A 24,239-nucleotide genomic window follows, 5' to 3' on the forward strand; every position below is an offset into this window, starting at 1 on the left:
TAAAATAGTACATTAATAATCTCATAATTTCAATCTAGGGTTTTGATTAAATACATAAAACACATCATAACACAATCAAACCAATATGTCGAGTTAAAAAACTCTAGTACATTAATAATCTCATAATAGTATAATAAAATGAAAATGGTAGTATCATACGGTATTCATAATAGTATACTACTGTATTACAACGGTTTAACACTTAACCGAAGTTACCGAGCCATTACATCGTAAACACCTCTTTATAGCAACCAACCCACCAAACCTCAACAAAATCCGTACGAAATTCGCCATCGAAAAAACCTAAAATCATGAAACAAATTTAAAAATGCAGAATACTAAAAAATGATTAAATAGACTGCAAATACATTTGAATGATAATACATTAATATCATCAAAAATAAACTTAAAATGCAAAATCCATACGCTAAATTAAAAAAGACTATGAACTATATTTTAATGTACTACCCAGCACACTTAAATCGGCTGTTATAAACAAATAAACCAACTATCGATCGGGATAAAAACATGAACTCGACCACAGCGGACAATTATTCCGATTATTGCATAAACCAACTACGAAGCTCATATAAAACAACTCTGGTCCGATTTGCGTGAACCATCCTCTTCTAACTCTGTCAATCCTCTTCCAAACAAACATCATCGGCCAAAAAAAACGATATATATATGACGGAATAATTTTGTTAAAAAACGTTCTACTTAATATAATCAAGTATCAACACAATTCTTAAAAATTTCTAACCACCGTACACGACAATCATGGACATTGAGCAAAAAATAAAAACGAATAACGCATTCATACCCGCTTAACAACGTCCAACAATTAACAAACGCTAAAAAATCGATCCTATTTCCACAACGGTGCAGAAATCTTCAAAGACGATAAAACCCGCTGGAACGATGAAGAGAATCTTCAAAAAATATTGTACACGATTTGATATAACGGCCAATGATCTCACGTAAATTTATTCCGTGATTTTAGGCAACGTATCAGCAAATCTCAAATCACGTATTAAAGGAAATAAATGTCGTTTAATAATAAAACAGGGGTATTAAAGGGAAATTATATAATATATTTTGCCAAGTTGGCAAAATTGGGTGTATCTCAAAAAGGGGAAAAAAAATTGGATCTACCTCATTAGAAAATATGAATAAGGGGGTTTTCCCTAATAAACCCTTCTTACAAAAATAATTAGGGTTTAGAATGAAAAACTTTTTACCCCAATTTCATTCATTGACGTTTTGACCGTTGACCACCATTGACCTGTTAACGTTTTTTTTTCCCGATTTTTCTTGCATGCAATTCTACTATCAGCTTGGCTATTTAGATATCTGGTCAGCGGATCATAAATAGCGGTCAACACAGTATAATAGCCCAAGTATACAATTAAAGAATAAAATCTACTAAATTGAACAATAATATCATGGTATCTCTTAAGAATGAATGTTATTTATAACATATGAAGAACATGGAAAAGTATCAAAAGATAATATTCTAGTAAAAAACAGATGATTATGTAATAATTAATAACTTTATGACAATAATCATCAAGGGGAAAGCTATTAATTAATTCAACTCTGAATAGTAAAATAGTAACAACACAAATTCTGAACATTTTAAGGATTATTCGTAACGTCTATCATTTAAAGTGCAACTTAAATTAATAGGAAACCATTCCCGGCCAGCACTATAAATTCACAACCTTTGTACCTAATTCCATCATAAAATTAGCCGATCGATTTCGCAGAGCTTTCTAAACAATGTCGTGTTTTCGGTGATTTTTGATTCGTGAAAAGATAGTTGAAATTTTTACGTTTTCTTTTATCATTCAAATGTTAAAGTTTCGCCTAACTTATTTCGAGAGAAATTTGTCTTTCTCATGGTTCGATACACAGTCCTCACATTTATACTTCTTATCCTTTTACATAATGTGACATGCGCGCGCGCGCACACACACACACACACATATATATACATGGATTGTTGTTCATGACATATCAATACTTCGCTTCCTCCTCCACTCATATAGGTAAAATGGGTAGTGCAGTAATGAAGTTTGCTGCGAAATTAAGATCAAACCCATTGGAAGTATGGCCTAAAAAAGGCTACTACGTCACATTCGATCTTTCCAAGAAGAAAAGACAAATTTCTTGTGTTTTTTTCTTTAACGATGATATCGATAGCAATGGGTGTGAATGTGTCGGAGGGTGTTCGGACGGTTGCTTTTGCGCAACGAAAAATCGGGGAGAACTCGCATACGACACGCATGGCCGAATTCTCGTGAGGGGGAAACCTTTTCGTTTTCGAGTGCGGCTTGGGGAATCAAAATTGCGATTGCAATGGTAATTAAGACAACATATGTTGAAAGCTGTACTGGTATTCATTGTTGGAGATTTTAAGGAGAAATTCGTAGAGAACAAGCTACATTTTGGAAATATGGAGTTTGTAATTTTTAAGAACACATATATTCATTGTAGAGATCAATATCTACTTTGCATATCTTATTAGATATATAGACTGTGTATATAATATAATATAGTTTTCTGGTTAAATTTATGTATTGGTATTCATTGTTCGATTTTGTTCCGGGTAAGTGAGCTTGAAATTCGAATTTTGCGTGGGGTAAATTACAAACCCCGTGAAGTATGGTCAAATTACTAAAAAATCCCTTATGTATGGGTAATTACAACCATCCTTTACTATAAATCTTTTTACACGTCCACCCTTGCGGTTTTCAAATTTAGTGGAGTCTTCTAGATTATATGGAATATTCTTATTTTTGTACCCGTTTTATCCCATTCTAGCTCCACATTTTGAAGCAAGATGATCATAAGATGTGTTTTTTTGTTTGTATATATCAGATTGTGCTGCATCAATAACTGTATTTTTGCACAAAACGAGTACAAACTAGAAAACATTCCACGAAATTTAGATGTCTATGTTGAATTTGACCTATAAAACTGGAGGTATAAGAAGATTTATAGTCGATGGGAAGATGTAATTATTCAAAGAGGAGTTTTTTTTTTTTTAGTTTGACCGGTGGTCGTAATTTACCCTTTTTTCTCGTGCACTTTGAAGTTCATTACCCAACGCCTTTTGAGTTCCGTGTATGTATCCAAATTGCCCAAAATTACTCTTTTTGGGATTTATTTTAACCGACAATATTATGTGATATAGAGACGGTCGGAATATAATATTGACTTCAAATCTATTGTTATACGAGCAGTTACAACTTGTGAGGACATATTAATTATTTCTTGGAAATGTTTTGGGATATGCCGTACGAACATTTCTAGAAGATGAAAAGTCCTCGTATCCGATATTTGGACACTTGGACACGATACGGACATCCATATCGGTCCGTGTCGTAATTTCGTTAAAAGTAGTACAACCACATCCAGTGGCGGATCTAGCTCTGGTCTAGGGTGTGCAGTTGCACACCCTTGAGTTTAAAGAAATAGTAATATTATACATATATGCATAAAAAACGTAGGTGGTTGAGGTGGTAAAGATATGCCTCTTTTTATTAATAAGTCCTGGGTTCGAACTCCACCTCTTTCAATATTTGATTTCTTTTCCAAATCTTAACATTTTTCACCTTTTTGGTCCACTATTTTGATTTTTTTTTTCCAAATCTTAACATTTTTCACCTTTTTTCTCATTAAATATTTCCAAAATTCACCTAAAATTTTTAAATTGTAAATTTTTGGTCCACTATTTTTATAAAGTGATATTTAAATTTTTTACTCTACAATTTCGAACCCCCTTGGCAAAAATCCTGGATCCGCCACTGACCACATCGGGCATTGTCCACAATTTAAAAAAAAGTTGGGACACGATTCCTATGTTTTAAGAGAACGCCTTAATAAAAAATATGCATTTTGTTTTCTCTGTTATACTCATTTCCTTTGTCTTCGTTGAGAGTCCACACAAAAGTCCAAAACTCTAGCGGCGACGGGGACCAAGAACACGAGCATCAAGGCGAGTGGTTCTTCTTATGCGCCTTGGCGACTTATAAATCTTTTTACAATTTATAAATGTATCCCTATATTTTTATAATTTATAAGTATACCCCTATATTTTTTATATTTACGCGTATCCCCAACTGTTCGTATCCTAGTTTTTTGAAAATGGTGTATCGTCGTGTCCGTTTTTACAGCAAAAGGGGGTTTATATATGCTGGGTTTTGCAGAAGAATAATGAACTTGAATCTTAGCTCCAAACCGAACTGAATTTCGTCGGAGAAAATGTTTGAGTGGTGGGGCGAGGCGGAGCCCGAGGATATGGAGGGAGGTGAGGCCGGAGAGAGTGTTTGCCGGAAGGAGAGCGGCGGTCAGCTATGTTCAGTGTATTTTTAGAAAATTGCAAATCAATCCCTTACTTAAGGAAGGAGAGGGCCTTTCTGAAACTTCAATGGTCTGAATTGGAAAAAAATGAAAACTTTATTTGGCGCTTAGTTTTGAAATTTATAATTTAAAGGGTTTTTAGGTATTTTCACATCAAATAATCAAACCCCAGTCACAATATTTGGCGAGTGTATCACACGACCAGCCCGTAGGCCTTAATATCGTTGACTATGCAACACACATGTGAATGTGCTAATTGTTTTGACATAAGGGTTTTTATAGCCATTAGAGTGTAAATGTCTAACATTCACCCCTACAAAAGAGTGTTACCGTAAGAAATCTACAAATTGGAAGGGTGCATGTAATTATCGGAAAATGATGATTTTTTTCGTAAATAAACGTTACCTTAGGGAAGATTTGTAATTTACCGATAAAAATAATTATACAAAAATTGAATTTGGACGGAACACAAAATCTTCAATGACATTCTCACAATGAAATATTAAGCTTTCTTGATACAAAAACTCGAAAGAACAAACACTGCAATGTAACTAAGGGTCCATTTGGATGGAGGAATTTGGGGAGGGATTTGATTTGGAGAAGGGATTTGAAATGACTCCAATTTTGAAGTCATTTGAAATCCATCACTATTGCTCCAAAATCAACTAAAAAGGAGGGGTGAGGATTTGAAATCCATCTCCAAATCCCTCAATCCAAACAAGTCCGAGGGATTTGTTATTATGGATTTGAAATCCCTCCCCCAAATCCCTCCATCCAAATGCACCCTAAAAGATTCAGAAGCAGAACAAAGGTCCCCACCCAACGGTGAGAAGCAGCAGAGTCAAGCCCAATATCCTCTTTCTTGACCTTCATCCCAGACCCATCAATCTCCCCGTCAGCCCCAATCCTCACACTTTTCTGGTATTCATTGTTGGAGATTTTAAGGAGAAACCCTTGGAGAACAATATATACATGGATAAATTACACTTTCATCCCTGAGGCATGTCAAAATAATTTTAAAGTCCCATTAGTATTGGTAATTACAGCAACACCCCTGAAACAATTACCGGAACCAAGATTTCATGTCCTGGGGATCGATATGCACTATATTTATTTTTCGCGGGGCCGTAAATACTACCACAGACGAAAATTTATAAATCTAATATACAATAATAAGGATTTAAGAAACGTTGGGGGATCCATGTCATCCCCTAACTCTCTGTTACCTCCACCATTGCCTGAAACTAATAGTGTCATAGAACCCTAAGGCCTCTTTTGGTTGGAGTGGTCCGAGTGGATTGATCCTCTAATCCACTCTGATCTTTGATTTGGTTCACATCTACCAGGCTAGAGATTGATCTTGGGCCCCGGTACCCATCAAGCGAAGGGCGGATTGCACATGAGGCCAAGTGTCACCGAGGTTTCTTTGATCAAGAATTTTTTGCCGCGGCCTGATTTGCCCACCAAATCAGTCAGCCTTCCTCTCGATTCTCTTCGCACAAAATGCACAAACACAAGTCTTTCAAGCCAACGTAAACGACAACAAGAGTATGCAGCGGAAAACAAACACACAAGCACGTTTACGGGCAATACCAACCTTTATATTAATTTCCCACAAAGAATACAAAGGACACTAAGGTGCACACACAAAATCCTCACTCAGAATGCCCACAATTGCAATCTGAACTCTCTAATGCTAGATGGGTCGGATTTGTGCACTCATAGCCAAATAAATACAAGGAAGAAGGTAGTTTTCACATAAAACTACCTAAGGACACATGGCAGCACTAATACTTGACACTTGGCTAACTATTACAAGTAATAAGGGACAGTTTTTCGTGCTTTCCAGGCCTCAACCGCTCCGCAACTTCCCTCAAAACCGCCAAAAGGCTGGTTTTCGAGGCCCAACTTGATCAGGCGCGCGCGCGCGCCAAACGACCCAAAACAGCCCGGCCGGTTGCTAGGCAGCCCATCTGCCTTGCCTTTTTCCGCACGTTTTGCTTGCCTTGCTCATCACTTGCTAGTTCTTTGCCCACACGGTTTTTAGCACGCCCGCACATCGGGCTGCCTTTCTTGACTTGCCAATCGGTCGTGCCAACTTGCCCACACTTGTCAAGTCGTGGTCGATTTCTTTCGAACGTTCTTTTGCCCAAGTTATCGGCCACATGCCGATTACTGCCCACGCTTGTCCGCATTTGCTTCCGAGCAACGCCCGTGCCAGCCACAAGTACTATCGATCACCGTTCCCACTTGAATCAAGCCGATCCTTGCTTTCTCGGACAAACACCCCAAATGATTGCCCAACACTCGACCACTCATTGGCCGATTGTGTGGCTGTCTTGTGCCTTGCTTGGCACTCTTTCTCGACCATGACTCGGCCACACTCGAGTCGTTACCGATATCACCGACTAAGGGGGTAACACCAAGGGAGGTGAGTTTAGGCAATCCGTCAAAATGTCAGCCCAAACCACCATGTTCTTTTACTATTTTGCCCTCACTTATTTCATGTATTTACAAGAGTACCCCATATAAATATCAATTCCCATCCCCAAAAAATCGAAGATTGATGCCCTAGAACACAAATCCCGTCGTTGCGATTTCACCGGCGTTAAACCTAATTCCGCTCCGTTTCTCGATTGTGTGGATTTATTTTTTCATATTGCAATGGTTTGTAGGTAATCGATTGATCCTTTATGTTTTGTTAGGGCCCCCTATTCTGGAATATACATGCAGCAGCTTCTTCTGATCGTCGGTGGACCGGTGAGCCCTGCCGGAGTTACACCTACTGGAAAACGCTGCGGAAGTCGACAATTTCTGGTTTCCACTGCACTATCTTCGTTCTCAGGTTAGTGAATAAGTTTCCCGATCTTTTTTTGGCAGAATTGAAAAATTCCTTGTCATTACCAATGTTAGAATTTATTTCGTGCAGATATAAATTATTTGTGTCAGATTCAGTTTTTCGTTACTGTTGCGTGAGGTGTTGCAACAGTTCGTGAAGTAGTTCGTAAAACCAGAAATAAACGAGACACAAATTTTAATGTGGTTCGGATACAATTGTACCCTACATCCACGGGGACCTGCAAATAAAATTTACTAATTTTTAGTTTTACGAATACAATATTAGGACTTAATCAAAATACAAAGACTCCCTCTTTGTTGACGCCGTTCTTGTATACTACGCTGAATTATAAATCTTCAATTTGCAGCACGTCCCTTGCTCCGCATGGTGGAACTCCCTTCAACGCTGAATCCCTCAGTCGGCGGATCGATCTCCTCCCGAGATCTTCTGAGCCCCTCTCCCGAAGAACCGATCTTCTTTTTATATAGAAGAAGCAAACTTGTGATACTCCTTGAATCTTGGTGTCTTCACCACAAAGCCTTGAAGCCGATATATTTTCTATGAAAATCACGTATCACGATGGAGCAATAAAAACGAGAGGAAAAATATATTTTCTCTGAATTCTTCTCTCGATAAAAGGATACTGTGGGAGCAACAAAGAAAAGAGAAATATTTTTCTCTCAATAAAATGCACAACAGCAACCAAGAAAACAGAGATATGTTATCTCCAAAAAGACGCGCAACACTTGCGTATATTTGCTCCACTTTTATAAGCCTGATGAAGAATCCTTCTTATATCACGGCATATCTAGACTTGTGGTACAACTCGTTTACACGTTTCCTTGCAAAGTCAGAATCCAAAGGATTCTAACAATCTCCCCCTTTGTCGTTTATTGATTATAATCATTTTCTCCCCCTGAGTAAAATAACCTGAAAATAAAACAATCAGATGATAGACAAAAGCAATAAAACTAAAAAATCATCCTTAGCATTAAAGGAACATCCAACAACAAGAGTGGCATCAACTGCTGCAATAGCAAATGCCACAGTTTCAGCAACTGTTCCAGCAGTAGTGGCTTCGACACGTGGTTCACAACGGAGTCAGCTCCCCCTGCATGTGTTTCTCCCCTTGTAAATAATCCTTAGGCAGCTCCCCTTGTAAATGACTTCATTCTTCCCCTTTGCTTACATGACTTGGTAGACTTGGAGGGCGGTGGAGGGCGACGTGGTAAATCATCCACGTGATAAAAGACTCAACAAATAACGTCAGCATTAGCTCCTCCTTTTATATTCCTGTGAAGACCTAAACCAATTAATGACAATAAACACAATATTAGAAGAAGTGAAATTCCTTCTATTTTGTATACACACATTCAGGTGTTAATATGGAGAGATAATTTATTTCTTCTCAAATTATCTAATGATATAACTAAGGAAAATATGTTCCTCATATTAATGCACATCTCCATAGAATTCCACTTGGTGTTGTGGACTTAGAATCCCACCGAGATTCTAACAGTCTCCCCGTTTGGCATTGATTGGTTAGAACATTTACTCCCCCTAAATATATGATACCTGCATGAACAAGGGTTAGCAAATTCAGAATAACATCTGCACATATAAACTGTTGCAACAATTTATCAAACAACTTAGCAGATAGTGTAAACCGTAAATAAACCATAGTTCCAAAATAAAAGCAGATAATTCGTTCAGATAAGCACGAGATAAAGGATATGCAGTAGCAGAAACAACTTCTCTTCACAATGCTTATTATTTGTCCTATATTTCTTTCACAGCAACTGTCTGATGCACTGTTTCAACAATTGTCTGAACTCCCCCTGCATTTCTGCACTGTTCCAGCAACTGTCTGAAGCACTGTTCCAGCAACTGTCTGAACCCCCCCCCTGCATTCCTGCAGTTGTCTGAACTCCCCTTGCATTTCTGCACTGTTCCAGCAACTGTTTGATGCACTGTAGCAACAGTTGTCGGAACTTCCCCTGTGTTCATGCCAGCGTTACTGTTCTTTTCTCCCCCTTTCTGGGCAATCACCATGCACAAATAAGTCAACATGGACTAATGATCTTGATGTTTCGAGCAATCTGTTCAAAACTTAACAAAAAGATCAAACGAAGAGAGAATTTTGAAACTAAGTAAGAAGAATCACCATACATGACGTGCACACAAAATCACATACTCACAAACTCAATACCACATGATAATTGCAATGCGAAAATCAAAGGATAGTGATATCAAATCCAACATTAAATAAAAAGGACTACAGACTTTGCCAAACTTCATAAGAAACGAGGAAATGTGAGGAGTAAGCTCAATAGATCCGGCTGCAACAAAAAATAAAATTTAACTGGCACATAAACAAAAATCCCGTCTTTTTTTTTTTTTTTTTTTTTTTTTTTTTTTTTTTTTAAAAATGCCTAATGCAAGACAAGAAGTAAACATGAGAAATAAACATGATTGATGAGATATATGTGAATAGGATACTGCATGGAAAAACAGAACATATAGGATTTATCTTCACATTCACGATAAGCGCAATCCCCAAAAATCAGACTGCCAATGCAACCAATAAACTTAATAATCCCAAGTCAAACACAAAGATGCTCTTATTAGGTAGCGTACACACACGTCTAATGGTAGCTTTTTCCCATGAAAAACAGAGCAATTAAAAGGAACGAGATTATGGTGGTCGTGCAATGTGTAGTCCCCTGGGCTTTCTAATTGAGCTTTGTAGTAAGTGTTCGGTCAAGTGGTTTACTGGCTCGACTCAACTAGGCTTCGAACTATCCACTGACCATATATATAATTTATATTGGCCGTGCAATGTGTAGTCCCTTGGGCTTTCTAATTGAGCCTTGTAGCGAGCTTTCGGCCACGTGATTTACTGGCTCGACTCAAAAAGGCTTCGAACTATTCACTGACCAAAGGGTTGTAGATATATATATTAGTAACAGTAGTTCAAGAGTAGCTTTCACTCATTAAAAGAGGCAGCTTTTCCCTATAAAAACATCCAACCATGACAAAACTATTCAGAGAAATAAATAAGTTGGAGCCTTTTAAGTAATCATTTTGGGAATTGGTGAAGTTCTACCCCCACAAAGATTAGAAGTAAATGAAGCATCAAATTCACATTTGTCTCAATCAGATGCAGTATGCTTAATGCAGATCCTATATGAGATGCAAAAAAATATGAAATGTCCTACCAGTAAAAGTTGCAAGTCTGGACACACAGACTGTTGCAACAGTTCATGCAACTGCATCAGATTAAGCAACATAAATTCCCAGCGATTTTCGCAAGGAATCAAATCTCGGTGCATCAAGGGTTTTCGCAAATGCATCAGTTAATTCATTCTCCGTTGCAGTATCAATTGAGACAACCCCCTTTTCAACCAAACCCCTTATGAAACAATGACAGATATCAGTAAGCTTAGTTCTCGAATGCTGAATTGGATTCATAAACTTATTTTTCGCATACAAATTATCACAATTCAGATTACCAAGTTTTTTATTCCCCAAACTAGCTTTGTCACCAGAACTGTTGGAACAGTTAGTACTATCATCACATGAGTTTAAAGAAGTAATGGCAGATAAACAATTAAGATCAGACTTCTTTACCCATATTTTTTGTTGCGTTTTATTCACTAAATCAACCTTTATCTTGGGTTTTTGAGATGACACAAAAGTGTGATCAATTTTAGCGGAAAGTGGTGAGCGGGCCATTATTCTTTTAACCATTTTCAAGTACTTAAAACACCTGGGTCGTATATGACCAGGAACATGACAAAAATGACAGGTAGGAACAAAAACTTTTCTTTGAAATGGCTGTGTTGGTGCAACTGTCGCAGCAGTCTGTGAAACAGTGGATTGCTTAACAAAATTGATTTTTCTTTTAGGATTTTCTTTATGTTTCGATGCACCAGTAGATAGTTGGTTACCCCCTATACCTATACGACAGTAGTTCGGCTGATTTTTGTTCAAAATTTCATTCAAAGTTACTCTACCAGTATTAAACTTAGAAATAACATCTTGGGTTTGAGCAAATTTAGCCTTCAAGCTATCTATATATCTACTAGAAGAAATAACATTTTGTTCAAGAGTAGAAATTCTTACCTTAAACACTTTATTTTCCTCTATGAGAACATGCTTATCATTTTCAAGGCGCTTATTTACCTCAGATACTTCAAGCCACTTCCGGTACATTTTTTCATATACATCTTTCACCTCTTCGAGGGTTGGCTCTTCATCATCACTACTGCTCTCAGATTCACATGCAAAATTAAATGGTGAAGTCAGACTATTGTCCTTATTTAAAGATAATTCATCATACCTGAAATCTGTCGGACAGACTGTTGCAACAGTTCCCTCGGTTCTGCTCATCGAAGTAGTACCACTGAATGCCATAAAGTTAGTGGTTTGATCTTCTTTGTTGTTCTCATCCTCATCACTGTCCTCTTTATCACTCCAAACAGTGGTGAGTGACATCTTGTTTTTCTTCAAAGTGTTCGCACACTCGGCCTGAATATGTCCAAAACCCCCACACTCTCGACATTGCATTCTCCTAGACTTTGCATCACCAGAATAACCATTATTAGAAAACTTTTTAAATTTGTTAGGGTTAACAGACTTACCTGATTGAGAGGAATTTCCTCTATTTTCAATTTTTTGACGCATGCTTTCGAGGTTATTTGATATAATTGCTAAGGATTCTTCAACATCAATGTCACACTCATGAAATGTTTGGCCTTGTGAGATGCCATGGGAAGCTTCAGCCTGGAATGCCACATTCTTCACCTTTTTCTTTTCTCGAATATTTGCTCTAAAATTCATTTCTTGGGTTTGCAGTTTACCCATGAGTTCATCTAGCTTTAGCGTATTGATATCTCTCACTTCTTCGATTGCTGCAACTCTGTAAGCGAATCTTTCTGGTAATGAACGTAGTGCCTTTCTTACCAACTTTGTTTCCGAGTATTGTTCACCTAGTGCATATGATTCATTTGAAATATCACACAGCTTAGCGTGGAAATCAGCAATCGTCTCGTCCTCCTCCATATGAAGACTCTCAAATCTTGTGGCTAGCATCTGCAGCTTAGATGTTTTAACAGTTGATGTGCCTTCATACGTCACTTGTAGGATCTCCCATGCCCTTTTTGTTGATTCACACGATGCTATCAGTTTGAACTGATTGTCACCAACGCCACTGAAAATTGAGTTTATCGCCCTTGAGTTGTAATTGGCAAGTAATATCTCTTCATTAGTCCATGCTTCTTCTGGTTTTACCGTTTGCATACCATCCGTTCCTTTAGCCATAGGCGGGGTCCAACCAGTCACGATAGCACGCCAAGCTCATTCATCAACGGACTTGATGAACATCTTCATCTTCGATTTCCAGTAAGAGTAATTTGATCCATCCAAGAGAGGTGGTCGTACTGTAGATGCTCCTTCACGATGAAGCATATCTGCACAAAACAAATAAAGAATTAAATCCCAAAATATCACTAAGTGTATCTAGTGACAGGCTCTTGATGCCAATTGTTAGAATTAAATCCCAAAATCTCCCCCCTGCATGTGTTTCTCCCCTTGTAAATAATCCTTAGGCAGCTCCCCTTGTAAATGACTTCATTCTTCCCCTTTGCTTACTTGACTTGGTAGACTTGGAGGGCGGTGGAGGGCGACGTGGTAAATCATCCACGTGATAAAAAACTCAGCAAATAACGTCAGCATTAGCTCCTCCTTTTATATTCTTGTGAAGACCTAAACCAATTAATGACAATAAACACAATATTAGAAGAAGTGAAATTCCTTCTATTTTGGATACACACATTCAGGTGTTAATATGGAGAGATAATTTATTTCTTCTCAAATTATCTAATGAGATAACTAAGGAAAATATGTTCCTCATATTAATGCACATCTCCATAGAATTCCACTTGGTGTTGTGGACTTAGAATCCCACCGAGATTCTAACAACCAATATAGATGAATGAGTGAGGAGTTATATTTCCAAATGGGAGGTAGGGGCTGGTTATGACAAAGGTGAAAAAGTGCAACTGGTTTTTGTCCTAATACGATGAGTGAGAAGGTTGAATTTTCACCATCAAGCACTTTGGAAGAATTGGTAAAATGTGAATTAATTTTGCCAACCAACAACAACTAATTTCAAACAAGTAGAAGACAAATTTGTAGTATTTGAAATTGAAAATTGACCCATCTAAAACTGTGATTTTGAAAGGTCATATTTATAGTATTTGCACATTAGGTGTAAGTTCAAATCATTAATTTTTTTGACCTTATATTTTTCCCTTTTACAATTAGAACAAGGCGGTACATGCGTTGCACAATTTCTTCGTTGCTAACGGGTTTCCCTACTATGACACTTGTGAGTTGGTGTTTGTGGAGAAAGAAGCTGCGGCGATTGAGTTAAGTGTCAACAAAGACTCACGATTGACGAATGAGTTGGATCGAGCGTTGAGGCGGATATATGAAGATGATGGCCCGTTCGAGTTTGCCCCCCCTAGACGAGGCATATGCAATGATTCCATATGAGGGGGCTCGGAACGAGAACTACGCTATTGTGCCGTATGAGGGTGTGAATGAAGTTGAACCGAGGGTTACTATAGCTACGAGACTGAGGGGTTCTCGGGTTTTACGGATCGTTGATATCGAGCCAAGTACCTCGGTCGTTGTGTTTTCCAACATTTGGGATTCGGTACTAGTTTGTTTTCCAATTATTGAACTTCTGTTATTATTCAACTTTGATTTTGGTGTGATTCCATATGACTTTAATTTCCAATTATCAAACATCTCTATCACTCCAACTTTGGTTTTCATATTTTCGCTTTAACATTTGTACGTTTAATATTAAGTGTATCTTCAAAATGCATAAGAAAAATTTAAGCACACATTTCCAAGATTCTGGACAGTAGACAATTCCTTAAAATTAATGTTATTAAGTTAAACAAATAAACATATATGTTGTTAAGTTATATATTCAATATAAGTTTATAAACCGAAATACATGAAAATATTTATAAATATTTATAAACCAAAATACAGTAGAACATGTAAACTTAAACAATAATATTTATAAAAGATTATTGAGTGGGGACGATGAAACATGAAAAAATAATATTACAAACTGAAATACAAAGGCGGTAAAACTTAATACTAAAACCAAAAAACTAGCCGACTACATGGATGTGGGAAAATACTAATATTAATAGTACGGAAAAATATTAGGAAAAACTAGCCGAAAACATGTTAATTGGAAAATTTGGACTCCCGTTGTTCAATCCTAAACGATACATGCTTCGAACAACACCTAATTATCGTTTGCCTCGTCGATTGGCCCCTTGCCGTTATCTTTCTTCGAGGGGCAGTTTGAGCCAGATGAGCGAACAAAATTGGAGGGGCGATTTTATAAACAACAAAAATAGTTGCTGTAAGAAGTGGCGTGTTCAAATAGTATTTTTCACTATTATGAGGTATATAATATAATAATAAAAAAAAGAGAAAAATGGTGGTATGGTAATTAACCACATTATCCATCCCAATCATCCCAACCATTTGTGATATTTATCACACCTAGTTTCAATCCCATAGACCCGAATCCCACCAACCAAAACCGAGATCCCCATCCAACTAACACCAATCCATACAGTAGAATTTGAAAAGGAACCCCAAGTCACATCCCATTCCATCAACCCAATCAAAAGGGCCCTAACGGAATAACTTATCCAATGCATTGTTCCATTAGGGTTTCTAACAATGTTTCAGAAGGGTGATTGTAATTACCGATACCACATGGACGTTAAAGTTATTTTAGCATACCTTAGGAGTGTATATGTAATTTACCCTATTACATTACACATACATATCTTATTATATATATATATATATATATATATATATATATATATATATATATATATATATATATATATATATATATATATATATATATATAGAGTAAATTGCAAATACCACCCCTGTGAAATCTCTAATTGTCAAATACCCCCGTCAAAAAAAATTTCGCTCATACCCCCCTATGTAATATTTTTCGAAGCTTACATCACCCATTATCATTTTAATGGTTGACTGAAGGTAAAAAGACAAGTATACCCCTAAGTGGAATAACATAAAATTATAATAATTTAAGAGGCCAAATTGGATTCTTGTAAAACTTCTAAAACTTAAATTTTGGGACTAAATTGAAATTTTCCAAAATCCATCTCCCAATTTTCTACAATTTTTCCGAGCGGCAGCCCAATTCTTCACCTTCCTCTCAATTTCCAATCATACTTATCATTCACCGCCGCCGCCCACCATGCACCACCACATCCATCATTTTTTTAGGCTTCTTTAAGCTCGGAATTTATTGGTGGCGGTGTATAAGCTCGCGGCTTGATCGATTTTGTCGATTTCTGATGAAGGGTCTGTAGATGGCTATGGAATGCGTTTTTGCAGGTCTAAAAATGGCGGCGGGTCTGGCGATGTTGTTGTGGAAGTAGAAGGGAGAATTGGAGAGGGGATGGGCCGAGGTTTGGACTCGCTTCTCCCGATTGAGGGAAGCTCATTTCGCGGCGGAGGTGCTGGGCGGCGGAGGGACGAAAATTATGACGACTGGGGCGGCGAAAATGGAGGCCCATAAAGGAGTTGTAGCGGAGTAATTTCGCGACCGTCAAGATGGAGTTTTGTTACACCATCTTCATCTTGCGGCCGTGGATACTGCTACATGTTGGGATGATGGAGAATGCAGAATGGTACATGTTGGGGACGATGGAGAATGAAGAACAGGGAGGGAGAAGGGGCTTGGGGACATTTTTGACATTTCACAATTGAAAATTAAGGGAAAATCGCAGTAGCAGCGTGTGAGAGACACGATTTGCTCTCAGGGGCCTCAATGCCTTGACTTTGTTTATACAGGGGTATAAGTGAATTATTTTTTGACAGGGGGTATTTGACAATTAGAGATTTCACAGGGGTGGTATTTGCAATTTAATATATATATATATATATATATATATATATTATTTCATCTTTGCAACAATATTAATATAGACTTTGTGTTTTTTAGAACAAGTATAATATGTACATGTGTTGAAATCGTCCCGTGTGTATTCTTTCTTCACCTTCATCCCGGACCCATCAACCTCCACGTCAACACCAATCCTCACACTTTTCTTCTTCGAATACGAAAACCAAAACATAAACCTCGGCCGTGCCGCCAAGTCCACCCAGAAATTCGCCGTCGACCATTCAGAATTGTTGGCGCCAGATTTCTGTTAGTGAAGATTGAGAAAATCCACCATACTTTCGAATTAAAAAATTGCCAAAGATTTGTTTCCATGTTTATTTTTTGGAATTAATTAGAGTCTTATTCTTGTAATATTTTTTATTAGGACTTAGATTTATTTCCGTGTATTATATTCTAATTATGTACCTTTGGTACTTATCTAGAATAGAAGTAGAAATCGACTAGGATTCTATTACCTAGTTAAACAATTTCTTTCAGTTTAAGATAGGTTTAGGATGCTTATTTTCGTCCCTATATAAGCCAGAAGAACCTGTGAAGAACCTTGGAGCTTTAATCGAAACATTCCAGCATAAAAGTTTTGAAGGGTGCAACAGGTGGTGCAGCTCTGTCTGCACGTTAGGTGTGGCAACAGGACGAGTTTCTTATATCAGGCCATAAAGAAGATCGGCGTTTCGGGAGAAGTGCTTAAAAGATCTCGGGAGAGGCCGATCCACCGCCTGAAGGGAGTTCAGCATTGGAGGGAGTCCAAGAGTGCGGGTGGAGGAATTGCTTTGAATATCAACAAGTTTGAGTCGTGTGCAAGAACGACATATAACATAAAGAAGGAGTCTTTAGTGTTTTTATTAAGTCCAATATTGTACACTTAAATTTGAACTATTTTGCAAGTCCTCGTGGATGTAGGGTACATTTGTATCCGAACCACATTAAATTTCTGTGTTCTCTTATTCTGCTTTTAGAAGATTAGTTCTGTATACACACAAGAATTCTGTGACTACACCTAATGTCGTAACAAGTAATATGTCTCAACAGAACGAGTAGATTTTCATAGGCATATAAATCAACAAAAACTGCCTTCACGACAATCTCTATTAGATACCTGTTTGAACAAAGTGAAATACAAACCCGAATTCATTCTACCTATTTCAGTTATAAGATCCTACGGAGATGGGTTTAGGGGTTAGAGATCATGGACTACAAATTTGAACCAAGAAACAGTACATGCAAGAACATAAGTAGAAAAATCTGGGAATGAGAACCAAACAGAAAACCTGTGGAAGCTTTCTATCACGACTAAGTTTCCTACTCTAAGTATCTCGCCCATAATTCACCTAGCGGTGGCTCCAATAGCCCAGCACAAAGCAAAGTTCACAGAAAAACACTGTCTTACCGCAAACACTCACCCAAAGCCCCAATCTCTCAGATTTGAACTCTTTCGTGTTTCCCTCCCCCATAGTAGATCTCACGCAGTCACAACAAAGCATAGACCCTAAGAAACCAGAGATTCAAATTGTGTCTTTCTCTTTAGACACTCTCTCTCTCACTCTCCAAGGCTGTTTGATATATAGAAGGAAATGAGCAATTGTCTCTGAAACATAGGTCAAGAAATGAACTACCTTCATCATGGTCAAACGGCTATGTCACAAGAAAATGTCAAGAGGCATTGAATGCGGTGGTACGGTGAAAAGAAGGGTGAGAGAGAGAGAGAGAAAAATAGGAGGGGCAAAAGTTTAGGTTTGAGAGAGGAGGGGCTTAAATACCTTAAGAGAGGCTCGGATCAAACGGTGGGAATCAACGGTTATAAGACCATATTACAAGAACAATTTAAAATAATAATAAGAAAAAGAGCAAACGAAAGGAAGCAAGAAGTCCAAGTTCATTGTTGTAACTTCATAGAGCGCCCTAGCGATAATTGTTGGAACTTCATATACAAGGATTAATCTAAACCTACAAACTGTGGATTCTTCATTCAAGCTCCTTATCAACTCAAGCAAGAAAAGCAATACACGAGTTCTTCGAATTTATCCTCTTGTTAGGTTTCAAATTTTGTTCTTGGTTGTAAACAGGTGTTATTCTTTACAATTTAGGAAGCGTGTTGTTTTGAAGAGCATTTCTCCTTGTTTTGTGATTTTTTTAGTGCGAAAAAGTGAGTTTCTTGGAAGTACATGTTGGTATGAAAGAATAAAAAATTCTTGTAAGCGCGGTTTGTAGAGTGCAAAAGAGTGAATTTCTTGCAAACATACAACTTTAGTAAGACGCCAGTGTCTTCTAAGCACGTTGTCCTGTGTGGAGGCACAATGAAAAGTTCATAGGAATTGGAAAGTGAGTAGGGGAAGTTCTCCGAACCACCATGATACGAAATATTATTTAGTTAGTATTTTATTATTAATTAATTAGATAGTATATTTATGTTTATATATGACGTGTGTTTAGAGTTATGATAGATATTAAGTATTTTATTAGTTTAGGTAATTATTTTTCCTAGTATAATTAGGATTCTAGGATTTTATTATCTTTAAATAGTAGGATTTTAGAATGAAGAGAAATAATAAAGAAGAGTTTTCTTACGTTTCGTAAAAAAATCTTATGATACTCAAGAGATCGTATCAATTGGTATCAGAGCGAAGAGCAAAGTTGCGATAACACCAATGCTTCGTTAGCAAAGCAGCGATTATATCAAAGCTAAGCTGGAGCAAAGTTGAGATTACATCAACACTTTGCGAAATTATGTCGTCCGAGAGAAAACGTTTAGAGCGATTGGAAAAATCCGTGGAGAAGATATGGATTGGTGTCCAAAAATTGCTCGAACAAAGTCAACGACGACGCCAACATAAGAGTTGAAGAGACCGCCACCGCCGCCCATCACCGCCGATGCCACCGCCGCTGCCATTGCCGAGCCTAATGCCGGAGGAAGAGGAAGAGGACGACGATGACTTTTTCGAAGAGCCGCCGCCGCTGCTACCGAGCCTATCGTTGGAGGGAGAGGAAGAGGACGACAATGACTTTTTCGAAGAACCCAAAATTTTTGTGAGTTCGGCGAAAAAAGAAGAATCGGATTCAACTGATATAAATTGGGACGAAGAGCCAAAAGAAGAAGAATCAGAGTCAACTGTGATAAAGTCGGACGAACACGAGAAAATGACCAGGGAGGAGAACAAAGAGACTGGATATTAAGAGATTTCCATGGTGTTCAAAAGAAAGGAGATGAAGAACCAATGGTCATTTTGGATGAGATAAAACCTAAAAGGACAATTCAAAAATTTTATTTGTTGGGAAAAAGATTGAATATTTTCGCTAAAGTAGCCTTTGGAATTTCATTGGATCAGCATGAACAATGTGCTAAAAAGCTTGGTCGTTCATCATGTTTTTCGGAGTCAATCGGGAAGCAAGTCGATGAACAAATCGATGAAGTCAAACATAGGTGGAAACGCAAAGGAGAGGGACCAAATTGACTCGAACCTTGAGGACAAGGTTCATTTCAAGAGGGGTGGTTTGACACGAAATATTATTTAATATATTATTTAATTATTATTTAGTTAGTATTTTATTATTAATTAATTAGTATTAATTAATTAGATAGTATATTTAAGTTTATATATGAGGTGTGTTTAGAGTTAGGATAGATATTAAGTATTTTATTAGTTTAGGTAATTATTTTTCCTAGTATAATTAGGATTCTAGGATTTTATTATCTTTAAATAGTAGGATTTTAGAATGAAGAGAAATAATAAAGAAAAGTTTTCTTACGTTTCGTAAAAAAATCTTATGATACTCAAGAGATCGTATCACACTATACTTACAGTTTCATTTACTTTACGCGTTTTAATTTATCGAGTATAATTTTCCGCATCCTATTTACTATATAGTTAATGCAATCTTTGTCGGAAAACCAAACTTTAAAAAAGTTTCATACAAATATTTAAAATGTTTTCCATTTTTGTAAAATAAAAAATTGAGAAGCTCAATCGACCTCTCTTAGGGACTTTTTTGTATCTTAATATATATGGTAAATTACAACCACCCCTCCGATATGTTCAAATTACGAAAACCCCCTATTGTTTGGATAATTACAATTACCCGCTCAACTATGAATCTTCTTACACCATCATTCTTATGGTATCAAATTCAACATAATCATCTAGATTCCGTGCAATGTGCTCTAGTTTGTATTCATTTTGTGTAAAAATACAGTTTCTGATGCACCACAATCTGATATATACAAGCCAAAAAACACATCTTATGATCACCTTACTTCAAAATGTAGAGCTCGAATGCGATAGAATGGGTACAAAAGTGATAATATTCCATATAATCTAGAAGATTCCATTAAATTTGAAACTGAAAGGGTAGACATATAAAAAGATTTATAGTTGAGGGGTGGTTATAAATTATAATTACCCAAACATCAGAGTTTTTTTCAATAATTTGACCCAATATATATTAAAAAACGAATTCAAACAATTAAAACAACTGTATAATTAATTCGTGCACAGCACAAAACACTTAAAACAACAAGATCAAAGTACAATCAACAGTTCCAATTCATGTTGTCACGCATATAAAATAATAATAATAATAATAATAATAATAATAATAATAATAATAATAATAATAATAATAATAATAATAATAATAATAATAATAATAATAATAATAATAATTCAAAATAAAAAATAGTGCCACGTAATTAAATGGCTCAGAAAAAGAACAAAAATTCCCACGTGCCAACGCTGTGAAGCAGCCGAGTCGAGCCTAATATCCCCTCTCTTCACCTTCAGACCAGTTCCATTAACCTCCACGTCAGCACCAATCCTCACATCCTTTTTCTTCTTGGAATACTTCCCAAACTGTCTCTTAAACTTGGGCCCCGCCGCCACGTCAACCCGAAAAACCACCGTGGACCCATTCAAAACCGCCTTCAAAGCGTTCTCCCACGGCACTCCGCGGCTCTCCACCACCTCCCGCCGGTAGTCCGTCTCCATCCAGTCCTGGTCAAAGCTCGGAACTACGTAGCTCGCAACCGCGCCGCTTCGGTCGTACGAGATGGTGATGTTAACATCTCCATAGCGTATACTGTACTCGATGTTATGGAAGGAGAGATCGAAAAAGAGAGAAGGGTTAATTACTACTACTACGGAATTATTATTATTATTATTATTATACGGAATCTTGCCCTGGGACGACAGATCGAGGGCGGGGACATAGAATTCTTTGATGTAGCATCGTGGGCCTGCGTAGTATTTCTTGTCGACGGTTAGGCCTGCGGTTATAACAATGCAAGCGATGATTGGAGCGCAAATACAGTAGCATAAGCAGCAACGTTCGCTTGCCTTCATTGTTGAAGCTATAAGGAGAAATCCGTGGAGAAGAAGCTATATGTGTGTGTGTATATATATATACATGTATGTATAAATATCTAGAGTATAGTTTTATCTTTGGAAATGGGAATAGACTTTGTATATCTAGAGAACATGTATAATGGTACATTGGTTGAAACCGTCCCGTGCGTGTATTGACTTTGTGTTATTTGGGAACCGTAGGCACCACGATGGGATAAAATGATTAATCCTGAATTTGAATTTTAGTGATTTTGTGAAGAGTTGAAAAAAATAATATTTTTGAGTAGAGAAAGTAATAAGACTAGTGTTTTATAGATGAGAAATTTACTTTTCTTTTTGTTGTTTGGTTTTGCTTACAATCATCTCTAGCACTCCATATTTATAGTGAGGAGTACATTAATCTTCTAATAAATTACAAGATGATTCTTAGATTAACAACTCTTCTAATTCTAATTTAATACATAGGAAAATCAAAAGACAATTGTCTAGATACATCTAGACAATGGTGTTTCAAATTCACAATTATTCTAACATTCAATCCCCCACTTATTCCAATACGAATGCCCACTTCTTCCAATATTTAATTGCCATTAATTCCAATATTGAATTCACACTAAGTCCATTTATTCCAACATTGCCTCCCGTAAATTGAATTTGCTTTTGACTCCCAAGCCTTCAACATTTTTCGAGAAAACGGGACCTCCAAGTAGCTTAGTGAAAATATCCGCAAGTTGTTCTTCACCTTTGCAGTACTCAAGATTGAGTTCACCCTCATGAAAAAGTTCTCTTAAGAAATGAAAACGAAGTCGAATGTGTTTTGTTCTTCCATGAAGAACTGGATCTTCCATACCACACCTCATTTGGAGTAGAATTCTCCAAGCTCTTCGTCGGTGATCAGTTGATCAAATAAACGGCACAAGCGACCGCTTCAGCCCAAAACTACGATAAAATATTATTCTTTTTCAACATACACAGAACCATATCCATGATTGTTCGATTTTTTCGATCCGCCAAGCCATTTTGTTGGTGGTGTATACCGGGCCGTCAATTCATGTTTAATCCCATGGATTCGACAAAATTCTTCAAATAAAGAAGATAAATATTCTCCACCACGATCACTCCTCAAATTTTTTATTTTGAAACCGGAAAATTTCTCAACTTGGATTTTAAAATCTTTAAAGCATGAAAGAGTTTCGGATTTTTCTTTCACAAAATAAGCCCAAACTTTTCTTGTAAAATCATCAATAAATAACAAGAAATACCGATTATCACCGAGAGAGGGAACTTGAAATGGTCCACAAAGGTCACTATGAATGAGCTCCAAGGGTGACTTTGATTTCTAATTTGACTTGTAAGGAAATGGCTCTCGGTGTTGCTTCCCCAATTGGCATTCTTCACAAATTTCGTCAATGGCTTTAATGTTCGGCAATCCTTGAAAAAATTTCATGTTTGATAACTCCTTCAAAATTTGGAAATTAAGATACCCAAAATGGTCATGCCACAACTTTGAAACATCGTCCTTCATAGTTAAATGGCAAGAGACTTCAAAATTATCAAGTTTGATCAGAAAAATATTATTTCCGGTCATACCGATATTTGCAATGTGTTGATCCTTCTTTTTTAAAATACAAGTGAAGTTATCGAAAAACATGTAGAAACCTTTCCTCATCAAGTGACCAACACTTAGCAAATTACTTGCCAAGTTAGGTACATAGTAAACCTCGGACATTGTTTCGACTTTTCCGGATTTTGTTTTGAAAACAATTTCTCCAACACCTTCTAATGCATTGGTGTATCCATCTCCAAGCGTAACCATGGCTAGCTTCGACAAGATTTGAGAATAATTTTTTATTCCCCGTCATGTGCTTGCTCGCACCACTATCTAAATACCAAGTATTTTCAAAGCTACCGTTAGATGCAATCAATAAAGTCTCCATATTTCCGACTTTATTTTCATGCAAATAACCAACTTCTTGCTTTTTTTTTTTTTTTTTTTTTTTGGATATTTTTCCCAACAATCATTGATTTTGTGTCCCGGTTTGTGACAATAATGACACTCAACGTAAGACCTTGTACCTTTATATGATCCTCGTCCTCGGCCTCTTCCTCTTTGAAAATTGTTCGGAAAATATTTCTCCTCCTCTTTTGCCTCATCATTTGATTTGGCTTGTCCACGGTAATTGTTGTAAGAGTTTCTTCCTCATCTTATTTGGCCACGACCTCAGCCACATCCACAGAACGAGCCACGGCCTCCCGTGAATGTAACTTGGAATTTTAATGCTTGATCCGAAGAAGATATTTGAGGATTTCTTTGAAGAATCCTTGCTTCGTGCACCTTCAATCGTCCTTGTAGACTCTCCAACGCCATTGATGAAAGATCTTGTGACTCTTCGATAGCCACAACAACATGATCAAATTTCAGCGGCAAACTTCGCATAATTTTTTCGACAACCCTTTGGGTTTCCATGACTTCGCCATTTGTCGCCACTTGATTTACAAGAGAGGTGATTCTTGTAAAATATTCAACAATTTTTTCGTTTTCTTTCATATCCAATTTTTCGAATTCAGCCCTCAAAGATTGCAAACGAACTTTCTTTACTTCATTTTTCCCGGCATAGGTTGTTTGTAGAATTTCCCATGCCTCCAT

At 37.1% G+C, this 24,239-nt stretch overlaps 2 protein-coding genes across 2 annotated transcripts; both read right to left on the minus strand.

The window, feature by feature from the left end:
• Positions 1-20,889: 20,889 nt before the first annotated feature.
• On the minus strand, positions 20,890-21,619 carry LOC105971996 (protein NDR1). Its single transcript, XM_088812549.1, has one exon. It carries the CDS (start codon positions 21,587-21,589, stop codon positions 20,915-20,917), a length of 675 nt encoding a protein of 224 aa, XP_088668675.1. The 5' UTR covers positions 21,590-21,619; the 3' UTR covers positions 20,890-20,914.
• A 2,194-nt stretch (positions 21,620-23,813) lies between these two features.
• On the minus strand, positions 23,814-24,239 carry LOC148765624 (uncharacterized). Its single transcript, XM_088811829.1, has one exon. It carries the CDS (start codon positions 24,237-24,239, stop codon positions 23,814-23,816), a length of 426 nt encoding a protein of 141 aa, XP_088667955.1.

Source organism: Erythranthe guttata, chromosome 13 (genome assembly GCF_056151865.1).
Source record: "Erythranthe guttata isolate IM_541 chromosome 13, IM_541, whole genome shotgun sequence".
NCBI classification, from domain to species: domain Eukaryota; kingdom Viridiplantae; phylum Streptophyta; class Magnoliopsida; order Lamiales; family Phrymaceae; genus Erythranthe; species Erythranthe guttata.

Bases quoted from the DNA above. Each gene is read 5' to 3' on its own strand.
- LOC105971996 (XM_088812549.1), bottom strand. From the start codon at position 21,589: ATGAAGGCAAGCGAACGTTGCTGCTTATGCTACTGTATTTGCGCTCCA.
- LOC148765624 (XM_088811829.1), bottom strand. From the start codon at position 24,239: ATGGAGGCATGGGAAATTCTACAAACAACCTATGCCGGGAAAAATGAA.